General features: G+C 43.5%; 1 protein-coding gene across 1 annotated transcript in view; it reads right to left on the bottom strand.

Moving 5' to 3' along the window:
- Nucleotides 1-618: 618 nt before the first annotated feature.
- Nucleotides 619-12,350, bottom strand: part of SLCO5A1 (solute carrier organic anion transporter family member 5A1) — a gene marked incomplete at both ends in the record, with an annotated part of 169,378 nt that continues 157,646 nt past the window's right edge. The window contains 4 exons of the mRNA XM_080694766.1: nucleotides 619-1,076; nucleotides 4,581-4,645; nucleotides 7,114-7,355; nucleotides 9,935-10,094. Of these exons, the coding sequence (XP_080550892.1) occupies nucleotides 619-1,076; nucleotides 4,581-4,645; nucleotides 7,114-7,355; nucleotides 9,935-10,094 (925 nt within the window). The remainder of the gene's footprint in view (nucleotides 1,077-4,580; nucleotides 4,646-7,113; nucleotides 7,356-9,934; nucleotides 10,095-12,350) is intronic.

Raw genomic sequence — 12,350 nt, 5'->3', positions numbered from 1 at the left:
ATGGCTTAAAATGCTATTAACAGTACTTTAGGGAACTTTCAGCTTCCTCTTTTTAAAAACATATCTGCTTTATTCCCTAAAAACAAAAGTAACATGCTGCACTTAACATTTTTCTTTCCAGTCAAATTGCATAGTTGAGGCAAATTCATTTGTGCTTTGTAGCAGAGCTCACAGTAGGTGTTCGTATCTAAAAACTTTGATCCCTAAGTGCAGAGACATGGGCGAGCTCACCGTCGTGTGGAGCGTGATGATACAGACGGCCCTCGCCTTGCCCCTGCTACCGTACTGGAGCATGAGCATTAAATTAACATAGCAGAAGTGGTAAGAAACCTATCTAAATCCTCCTTGGAGGAAAGAGGGGAAAGGCTCTCAGTCTTGAGGTATCCAGCCCTCAATCAAAAGTGGCTGTGTGTACTGAGTTTTGTTGGCTTGAGGATTGTATTTTTTAAGCTCTACAGCTTAAGAGAGAGAGAGAGAGAGAGAGAGAGAGAGAGAGAGAGAGAGAGAGAGAGAGAGAGAAGAGACGGAGGGAGAGAGAGAAGGCACAGGTGTTTCTCAAGTTGCCATATTCAACCCAACCAACAAAACAAGTCTTCCAGTTCTGCTTCAGGAGTGAGGCTACGTGGCCACAGGGCTTTCTCCGGGCCCTGGCTCTGTGGAAGAGCTTATTGCTTCTGGGAAGGGTCCTGCATAGGTCTGTGCTGTGTAGGGGATCCCCTTTTTCAGGCCACTCTCTTCGTGGAAGTCTCCCTGGGTGCTGAAAGCAGGGCATGATGTAGTCCGGGCGTACTTCTGGGCGGTGCCAGGCTGGCCCACGAGCTCGCTCACGGTGTGCAGCGGGAGCTCTCTGCAGCCCTGCCTTCGCAGTCCATCCTCCTTGTATTTAATGGAGTACCAGGCCAGAAAAATAAAAATAAAGCCAACGAATTTGAGGCCGGCTGCCAAACCAAAGTAGACAAAGCGAAAGGACGTCACGTTGTACTCCCAGCAAGAGCCCTGCACGCCGCATTCCTGTTGCCAGAGCATGCAGGTGGTGTCGATAACGGCCCCAAAGTAAATCGGAGTGGGGATGTAGGCTAGAGTCGCGGAGAGAGAAGGAAACCGAGACTTAGCACATCTGAGGGAGAAAGCAGGCCTATAAGTTAGCAAGGGGCTTCAAAATTTAATGGGAGGGAGTAGTCTGCTTGTGTTACTTGACTTTAAAAAGACCTATCATCTTATCACAATTTATCATAGAAACATTCACTAAATGGTGAATACTTAAAAAAATCTTCCAGGTTGCATATTATGATGATTTTATATATATCATACCATGAAATAGGCACATATATGTAATATATATGTATACACACATATGCTCTTTAGATACAATTTTGTCAGTTATGCCTCAATAAAGTAATAAATGTCTATTGTCTAAAACGCAATAAAAGAATCCTTTTAAACTTAAAAAATGGATTTTAAGCTGGAAGTGGTAGTGAAGGCCTATAATCCCAATACTTGGGAGGCTGAGACAGGAGAATCCCAGGTTTGAGATCAGCAACTTAGACTCTCAGCAACCTAGCAAGATGCTGTTTCAAAATAAAAAATTAAAAGAGGGCTGGTAGTAGAGTTTGCGGGTAGAATGCCTCTGGGTTCAGTCCCCAGTAACACACACACACAAACACACACACACACACACACACACACACACTTGGGTTTTTGTCACTAAATGCTTAAGAGGCTAGCACTCCTACCCCTCAGTTCGGTACACTTAGTTCTTGTGGGATGGGTCCTGGTCCTAGGATGTAGAAAGAGGAGGAAGAAAGTGCTGTCTCCCATAAGTCAGACACCACATAAAATGGCAACTTTATAAAGGGACTCGGGGTATGGTAATAATTATGGCATAAAATCCATCTTTGAAGCTTATGAGACATCTGGGTGCCGCTTTGCTGTCCAAGCAAGGACACAGGCATGTCTTTGATCCCATAAGGAGGAAAGCCTCCCCAGAAGACTCCTTCATCACAAGCTACTCCCCTTGCCAACGCGCCTCCACCGCCAACTGGTCGACCTGGCAAATATCGACCCGTCCTTCAAGTTCCTGACTCACCCAGAAGCCACGAGTTCCCACTGTGATTATGCAGACTTCCATGTTATTGGCTATCACAAAGCATTTAATTAAAACATTTGCCAATCGGTCACCCTGGAACTCCATGAGGGCACGGCCATGCCTTTTGTGCTTGGCATTCCCAGGACCACGGAGCCTCAGTAAGAGGACACAGATGGAGGTGCTGGCTATCCTTTACCCCCAAATCCATGCCATGACCCCACCCATGTGGCAGCAGAGAAGGGTAGATCCAAAAGAAGGAATTAATGTGGTTTTTTTTTTCCTGTTCAGCCATCTCTTTGGTTAACAAATTTCCTTTTTTTTTTTTTTTTTTTTTTTTTTTGGTGGTACTGGGGTACCTGGAAGCCCTTCTACCTCCAGGCTACACTCCCATACCTATTTTATATTTTTGAAACAGGGTCTCTTATGCCAGCGCGGCTGGCTTCGAACCTGTGCAATCCTCCTGTCTCCGCCTCCCAAGCGCGGGGATTACAAGCGTGCACCACCATGCCGGGCAACAAATTTCTATTTTTAAAGACATTTCCTGGTTTTCAGTGAGAAGTATAATACGGCAAACCGCTTTTTAAAAATTAATTTTTGTGTAGCAGGATATGGTGGCACATGCCTGTAATCTCAGTATTTGGGAAGCTGAGACAGGAGGATCTCAGGTTCAAGACAATCCTCAGCAACTTAGCAAGACCCTTAGCAACTTAATAAGACCCTGTTTCAAAAATAATTATATATATATATATATATATATATATATATATATATATATATATATGCTGAGGTTGTGGCTTGAAAGCAGAATGTTCCTGGGTTCAATACTCAGTACCTCCCCAAATAAATTAGCTAATTAATTTATTCATTCATTTTTGCAGTGTTGGGGATTGAACCCAGGGCAGCTCTACCTCCACACTGCATCTCCAGCCCTTTTCTTTTATTTTCAGACAAAGTCTTGCTAAGTTGCCCAGACTGGCCTCCAACTTGGAGATCCTCCTGCCCATGTCATCTTGAGTCACTGTGGTTACAGGCATGTGCCACCATACCCAGCTCAAACTTATTACCTATGTGTGTCAGAATTTCCTTTAACCAGCATATTTCCAAAAACAGTACCTTCAAAGTCACTGGTACAAAAAAAAAAAAAAAAAAGCCACCTAAAAGCATTTCCTTCTGGGCTTATTACTTATTCTTGGACTGGGCCATGAACCACAGACAGGACTGAAGCTCCGGAGGGTAGGGTGATGCCACTGTAAAATGTTTCAGCTTAAAAACAAAATCTGAATTTTAAAAAATAATTTTCTGGCCGGGAGTGGTGGCGCATGCTTGTAATCCCCGCGCTTGGGAGGCAGAGACAGGAGGATCGCGCAGGTTCGAAGCCAGCTGTGCGCGCTGGCTTAGGAGACCCTGTTTCCAAATAAAAATGTAAAAATAGGTCTGGGAGTGTAGCCCGGAGGTAGAAGGGCTTCCAGGAACCCTAGTACCACCAAAAATAATAATAATAATAATAATTTTCTGTTTCATCCTGTGAACAACGGTATCGATTACTGGTTAAAAGAGCAGCTGCAGAAGATAACAGAGGGCCACTTCGCAGAGAGAGAAAAGCACCATGACCAGGAAGCTCGTTAAGAGCACGCTGAAATGGGTTGGCCAACAGGCTGCCTCACGCACCATTTCCCATTCCTTGTCCAAGGACTTCAGCAGAAAACGGCACTTATAAAAAGTATTCTTTGTGTACTCTGTTCAAATGACAGCAGTAATGCATGCTCTTATTGGTGAGTGAAGCCTTTAGGGTAGTGTACGCATGTCATTTGGAGATCTTTCTGTTGTTTTCCTCAAAAAATTTGCTAGGTATACTCTGCTCAATCCAACTAAATTACTATGAAGAAGAATAAAAAAATTAGCCAGACACAATGGCACATGCCTGTAATCCCAGTACTTGAGAGGCTAAGATAGGAGAACAGATTTGAGACCACCCTCAGCAATTTATTGAGACTCTCAGCAACTTAGTGAGACCTTGTTTCAAAATACAAAGCAAACTAGAGCAAGGGTTTCTGGCTTGGAAATAGAACACCCCCAGGACTTCACACACACACACACACACACACACTGAAAATTGCACAAGTAAAATGAGCACCAATTTCCTTCCCTTTCATATTAAAAAGGTATAAAAGGACCAAAATGCCAAGATAATAAGGCCATTACAAATTTCTTGATTTACTATTTCTTATTATACAAGACTTTCTGGAAAATTTTGGAAGTTTATGTTCACAATAAAAAAGAAACCAACTTCAAGTCAGTTTTGTTTTCTTTCATCAAATGAACTTGTCAGCTTTTAGTCCAAACCAGAAAATAAGGAAGTGTGCCCTGGCCACAAACCTGTAAAGACCCTAGCTACGACCAGTAATGAGCGCCTCGATTTGCCATTTCCGAAAGGACACAGTGTTGTCCAGATGCAAGGAGGGACTACGAGAGACGCTTGGAAATCGAGACATACCAAGTGTTCGCAACAAAACAAACTGCATCCCCAGTGCGAAGGGTCTCTCCTCATCCTCCACAGACCTACAGGGAAGGGAAAGAAAGATTTAATAGTGACCCCAACAAAATGGACGTCAAAGCACCTGCTTTGCACGAGGCGACTCCTGGAACGCTGGGCTGACACAGTTAATTCACTACAATTTCCTAACAACAGCCAACAAGGCTTGTGGTAACTCACAGAATAAACGTCTCCCCAAAGAACACCCAAGAAACAGATCGACTACAGTTGTTTCTCTGTAAATGTTTGTGGAGGGACCGTGGTTCTTGGCAAAGAGACAGAAGTGGCTCTAAGTGGGCTTCCAAAATCAGGTTATTAAAAATAATTCACAGCTGGGCACAGTGGCACACACCTATCATTTTAGTAATTCCAGTACTTGGGAGGCTGAGACAGGAAAATCACAGGTTTGAGGCCAGCCTCAGCAACTTAGCAAGGTCCTCTGCAACTTAACCCTATTTAAAAATTAAAAAATAAAACACAATAGGGCTTGGAGTGTAGTCCAGAGGCAGAATGCCCCTGGGTTCCATTCCCAGCACCACAAAAAATAAATAAACAAAAATTCAAAATTAATGCATTACTAGGCATGGCAGTACACACCTAAAATTGAAAAACTTGGGAGGCTGAGACAGGAGAGTTGCAGGTTTAAGGCCAGACTCAGTAACTTAGCAAGACCTTGTTTGGAAAAAAAAAAAAAAAAAAAAAAGACTGGAGATATAGCTTGGAGGTAGAATGGCCTTGGGTTCAATCCCCAGTAACACACCACACACACACACACACACACACACACACACACACACACCACAAAATTTTATCCTAGATACTGCAGTCACTGTTTGCTGCACTTTCCAGAATGGCAAATGTGTCCAAAGAAAATCACTCTCATAATTCCCCCAGGGTAGGAAAAAAGTATGGGGAAAAAAAAAAAACCCAAAATGCATAGCCAAAAATTTTAAAAAACAAGTCAAAAGCTAGAGAAAGACTGAGCTCCTTCTAGCTACATTCTCCTCTTTTTTTTTTTTCTTTTCTCAATATTTATGATGGCATGTGTCTGGAGTCCCCAAAACTTGGGAGGCTGAGCTGGGAGGATCAGTTGAGACCAAAGGCTGGAGGCCAGCCTGGACACACAGCAAGATCCAGTCTCCAACCAAGGCCAAATGATGACATGCCTTACCCTTTTATCCCATATAAATAGGGTTCTAGGTATACAGTGGAAAAGTTGGGGAACCAGTACTCTCAATGTTTTCCCCCAAATTTTTAAGCCTGTCCGCCTTTCCTATGCTGTTTCTGTGCTAGCCAGGAGCAGTTTGATGGGAAATGTCTTCCCCTGCATCCCATAGGAAGGATGTGGGCGTATGCACAGCGTAGCCCACCACCCTCAGTAGAGACGACTCACTGGTCATCAGGCGCTTCCTGCCAGAGGCCCAGCACCAGGGTTCTGAGGACTGGAGGAAATGCAAATGGCCCTACTCACGTCCTCACTGCACGCCCTCCTCAGCCCCCTACAGCCGCCTCATGTGCCCTGCTTCACCGCACTGGCCTAGTCTTCCTTTCCCACCACACTCTTTACTGTAAACACCAGCACACTGGCATTTGTGCCAGTATCAATATTTTTAATAGAACAAAAGTAGCTCCCATATCTTCTCATAAACAAAAATCCCAAACAGGATATATAATACAGCAAAGAAAGCACACCCTGACTAAGTGAAAAATGACATTTCCCAGTTTCAACTTTCTTTGATTCTGCTCCCAAATATTATATCATAGTAAAATTAATGAACTCAGCATTATGAAATTCAGGCCCAGCATAAATCGTCAGTGATCCTGGAGGTACACGCTGCCTACAAGGTTGGAGATAATAGCTTTTGCTGTATGCATGATTTAGCAACTTTATGGGATTACTTCCTGTCCTGCTCTGGGTTGGGCTTCTCAGAGCAAACAAACAAAGGGAAGGTTTTAACAGAAGTTGAACCTCATTAGAGCCGGGCGTGGTGGCGCAGGCTTGTAATCCCCGCGCTTGGGAGGCTGAGACAGGAGGATCGCACAGGTTCGAAGCCAGCCTCAGCTACTTAGTGAGGCTTTCAACAACTTAGTGAGATCTTGTTTCAAAACAAAATATAAAATAGGGCTGGGAGTATAGCCCAGAGGTAGAAAGCCTCTGGGTTCCATCCCCAGTACCACAAAAAAAAAAAAAAAAAGAAGTTGAACCTCATGGGACAGAGACTTCAGAGACCCAAGGCACCCAGAAGAAATTTCACTAAACCATAAATAAGACTAGAACCTAATCGAAAAATGTTCTAGAATATGAAACATTGCAACAGTCCTTTCCCTTCCTGATACGGAAAACCTCACTCCTCTCAAGTTCACTGGGCCAGTGTCTGAGCGTGGCCTGCGCGGGCCAGTCCTGCCTCCCCTCTGCATCACCGCTGGTCCTGGAGCATGCACGGGGGTGATGCTTACAGGATCTGCTGCCCCCAGGGCTGGCTGCCAACCTCACCTGAGTGTCACTATGATGGCTGACGGCTGGGCACATGCCGTGATGAAGGTGACTATGAAAAGAAAAACCAAGAAGGGGATCAGGGTATTGCAGGTCCGTTTGCACTTCCCCGACACGGCGTAGCCGTTCTCATTGAGGTACGTCTTGACAATCACCACACGGAGCTGGCTGCGCTGTCCCACTGTGGGCGGCGTGATCACCTGTCGGCTTTGGACGCAAGTGCATTCGGTGTAATTCCGAATCTAAGGGAGCAAGCATAGGTTGCATGCCAGTCAGTAGGACAATGGGGCATATTATTAAGACAAAGTCAAGGAGAGAGACTCAAATATTTGCTGCAGCGTTTAAAAATGCAAAAGATTTCACTAAAAATTTCTCCCTTGTTATTAAGCATAAGGGATCAAGATGTGTGTTTAAGAATTCCAAAATCTGCAGGTCAAAGCTGTTTAGACTTAAACTTTTCTAAGGAGCTTTCAACATTCTATGACATTCCGTATTCTGTGTGCTTTTTTTTTTTATCATATATCAGTGCTGTTTCGATTGCTACTGAACTTTTGTTAAAGAAGTTAAAGAAGTCCTACAAAAATTGGCCCAGTCTGAGTTTTATGTATGCTCCCCAGAGGACTAGCATGACCCAGAGCACACAGCAGGACCCAAGGTAAATGGAGAGAATTCCTAATGCAACCGTGATGCCTTTGGTATCAGTCACAGTGAACTTCACATTGGCTCTTCCAGTTTAAATGGTTCTTTAGCCGGGCGTGGTGGCGCACTCTTGTAATCCCGGCATTCAGGAGGCTGAGACCTGAAGATCGCAGTTCACGGACAGCCTCAGCTACTTAGTGAGGCCCTCTGCAACTCAGTGAGACCCAGTTTCAAAATAAAGAATAAAAAATAGGGCAGGTGTAGCTTGGAGGCCAAATGTCCCTGGATTCCATCTCCAGACCCTCAAAAAAAGAAATGGTTCTTTAGGTCTCCGTTCTCTGGATGAATAACCCACCCCATGAATGTAACTTAGGTCTGGTAACGGTGTCTCCTGTTCAGCGCTGCTCCTGGACTCTGACAGAGACCAGTTGGCAAGACATACTGCTGAGTCCCAAACCACTCGTCCATTTTATTCCAAGAAATATCTGTGAGACCCACCAATGTACCAGGTCCATTCAAGAAGACCAAAGATAAAGACCAAAAGAGACCAAATCTTCTCGGTTAACTACCAACATTTCTACCAAAAGCAGTAAAGTGAAAAACAAAACTTTATTGGGTGCTACTTATACAATACCAAAATAAACCAACAAATGTTGAATCCGTCACTTAACCTTCCTGACTCATGATGTTGCTTTTTAGTGAGTGGAAGTGGAAGCCAGCGGGCGGGTGCTTAGGGTGACCAGCTGCAGCACAGGAAGAAAAGGTGTAACAGTGAGCGCTACTTGGCCATTAACACTCGGAGGACTGCCAGCCTGCGTAAAGAATGGGTGCCGGAGCCCGGAACAGCGGTGCATACCTGTAATTCCAGAGCCTGGGAGGCTGAGACGAGAGGATCATAGGTTTAAGGATAGCCTCAGCAACTTAGTGAGACCCTTGGAAACCTAGCAAGATTTGTTTCAAAACAAAAAAATCAAAAGGGCTAGAGGGCCGGGCGTGGTGGCGCACGCTTGTAATCCCCGCGCTTGGGAGGCAGAGACAGGAGGATTACGCAGGTTCGAAGCCAGCCGCGCACGCTGGCTTAGGAGACCCTGTTTCCAAAATAAAAAATGTAAAAATAGGTCTGGGAGTGTAGCCCGGAGGTAGAAGGGCTTCCAGGAACCCCAGTACCACCAAAAATAAAAAAAAAATTAAAAATAAATTTAAAAAAGGGCTAGAGGTATATCTCAGAGGAATAATGCCACTGAGTTCAATCACTACTACTACTACTACCACTACAATAATAATAATAATAATTATAATAATAATTAATAATAATAATAATAATAATTAGTGCTAGAACCAGATGGCTCCCTCACTCCTGAGAAAGAACTCTTAACAGATTTCGTGGTCTTCTAACATGCTCACAACTATATACTAAGGAGTCAACAACAGAAATTCTCATTATTTCACGGTAGTTTCAAACTCAAAAATAAAAAACAGCACCCCCCAGACAGTCAGTCAATCTATAATCCCTTATTTCATGCGCAAAGCAAGCAGTTGCATTTTAACCTTTTAATGAAAGCACCCACCTACAATGGGTTCTTATAAAAAGACTCCAACCAGGCTCAATAAAGAATGGGGTAGAATATGCAAACCGTCTCCCACAGTATTACAGCCTATTTATAATTCCCAGAGAAGGAAATTCTCAAAATACCCTATTCTTGAACTGACAGATATATCTTTACTCTGAAAGTACTTTTTTTTTTTTAAGTCTGAACTGAACTGAGAGTCCGTGAAAAATGGCCACGGCAGGACTTCCCCAGTCTCTCCCAGCAGCACCCAGTGGTGGTCATCTTGACCTTCACATCTAGTCCAGGGGAGCAAACGGACGGGCTGGAGCCCAACCTTATCGAGTTTCACTGAGTCAACATGGAACGTACAGTAGGTGTAGAGTAGGAGAGGGCTGATATGGAACCAAATCTCTATGTTTAAATGCTCCAGTCGTCCCTGGCAGAAAATGACAAGTGAGGCATAGTTGGCTTTCCACTAGGTGTTTATTAGAGGTGCTCTGTAGGTCATTCGGAGCCTCTTGACTAGAGATACTAAATTCATCATGGTTGCACATGAATTTTTATCATACCCATGTCACAGAATATTGGATATTGGATTAACAACAAAAGAAGAATTTATAAAATATACTCACCCCAGTGCTCAAATTACCGCTGTTAACGCAGCCTGCCAGACAAGGGTTAAAGTACGTAATCCCATCGGATCCACAGACAGGCTCATATTCATGTATTTTACAGCCACAATTAACGTTGCAGCTTCCGGTCAGATTCCTATGGGGCATGGTCAGAGAAGGTCTGGAGAAAAGAGGCAGGGTGTAAGCAGCACAGTTAAGATGAAAGCTCCGGATATGTAGTCATTCTTCCATTTTAGAGAAGATAGCCTCATTAATCAAAGTTATGGGACCATGAAATTGCCACCCTCCATAATTATTTTTATGACTTTACAACAAAACATTAAAAAAGGTTTCAGCTTTCTGGTACTTCAGAGTCAATGTTATTAATCAAATGATCTGTCCCACCTCAATTTTATGCTCTACCTTGATGCTATGTACCTGGTCTTCTATCTGGGTTCAGTGATTTCAACCCTCGTTTGACTCCCAAATAAGCCAGTTAGCACCTGGCTCTATGCTCTAGCATCTGGACCATCATTCCTTTTCATGTATTTTGTTTTGTTAATTATGATTATTATTGGTCCTAAGAACCATGCTCAGAGACCCATGCACGTTAAGTGCATGTTCTACCACTGAGCTACACACCCAGCCCTAGTTTGTTTGTTTTGTAGTACTGGGGATGGAACCCAGGGGCTACCTCCAAGCTACACCCCTAGCCCTATTTTTTATTCTTTATTTGAAATAGGGTCTCACTGAGTTGCAAAGGACCTCACTAGGTAGCTAAGGCTGTCTTCGAACCAAGATCTCCTGTCTCGGCCTCCCAAATGCTGGGATTACAAGTGTGCACCACCATGCTTGGCTCCCTTCTTTTTAATTGACATATAATAGTTATGTACAAATTTATGGTGTACAGTGTGCTGTTTCAGTACATGTATACATTTTGTAATGATCAAATCAGGAGACTTAGCATATCCTTCACCTCAAACATTTATCAGTTTCTTGAACTGCAAAATAAAGAAAATACTTTTCAGTACCAAATCCATAATATAATTCGTGTGCACATAAACATGGTGTCTATCTACCACAATTATCAATAGAAGTTCTTTGACCAAAAGTTTTAATTGTTCAAGAATAACTTATCAAAGAAAGACACCGACCCTAGAAAATCCAAAGGGAGCGGTTTTTAAAGTTGGTTTGAAATCATATCAGCAACTTGATTTAAACAACCAAAAGAGAAAAACTAACAGTTCCTCACTCAAGAATACCGAGAAGAGAATTCACAATCAAATGCGGGAAATTTTGCCCCCCATGTCATAGTGTCTAATACGAAGCAATGGTACAAACACTAAGAAAATCTCAAAGAAAGTCAATTCAGCAACAAATATAAAGGGGGGGGAGGTAACTAAAGAAACAAGGCAAGGGAGAGAAGCATATAAAATGGCAGTGAGGGGCAGAGACCAGAACCCGGGGACCCACGGAAGAATAAATGGGACTCTGATGCCCATAACATGCCCTCTCAGCTGCTGTCACCATTTCTATGCATAATATGAAATATTCCTAAAGCTAAATGAGTTAGAAAAAGCAGATCCTTCATCCATCCATCCATCTATCCATTATCTACTCAAAAATCATGCTGGAAGCTCTGCTGTGTGCGAGGCTTAGCTCTAATGATATGTCAGTACCATTTATCCAGGAGCACAGCCCATCCCAAGCCTGTATTAATCTATAAACTAAAGCACTTTTGTTCTAAGGCTTTACTCCTGTGGCCTTTTTCAGTGATAAATTTATCCTACATTTTCAATGGGAGAAACAAATATAAAATAATATGAACCCCCTACCAGAAAGCCTCCTCATGTGAAAGGGAAATAAATTCTGGTCTTCATTCATGTCACTCTACAGGGAAAAAAAAAAGATCATCCGACTTTGATAGGCAGTGTTCACTGCTCTTAATATGGAAAACACTTTAATCTGTGTATACCTAAAAAGACTTCTAGACCAGTGGTTCTCAATTGGAGCAGTTTTGTCATTTGGCACTGACAGTTTGGATGTCTAAGAGGATGATATTAGCGTCTCATGGGCAGAGGCTGGGGATGCTGCAAACACTGCACGGAGGATTTCCCCTACCTCCCTCAGTGAACAGTCATCCGCCCACCAAGGAGGAGCCCTCAGGTCAGCTACTGCATTCTTGACCGACTATGACATTCTACAGAGGATGAAATAGAGGACCAGGGAAGCCCAGCGAGTCAGTCCTAGACCCATCGCCTCCCAGGTCCCACAGATGATGGAAGGGAGGGTCATGGAAGCCAAGCGGCTCACTGTAAAGCAGATGAGTACTATGCTAACTGCTGTCATGCAAAAAGTATTCAGCAGGCATTACTGTGCTCTATGCTGGCACTTCAAGAACTAAACTGCAAGCTGTAACCAAATATGATGAGTCTGC

Source organism: Muscardinus avellanarius, assembly GCF_963383645.1.
Source record: "Muscardinus avellanarius genome assembly, chromosome: 4".
Lineage (NCBI taxonomy): Eukaryota > Metazoa > Chordata > Mammalia > Rodentia > Gliridae > Muscardinus > Muscardinus avellanarius.
This window is presented reverse-complemented; position numbering and strand designations above follow the sequence as displayed.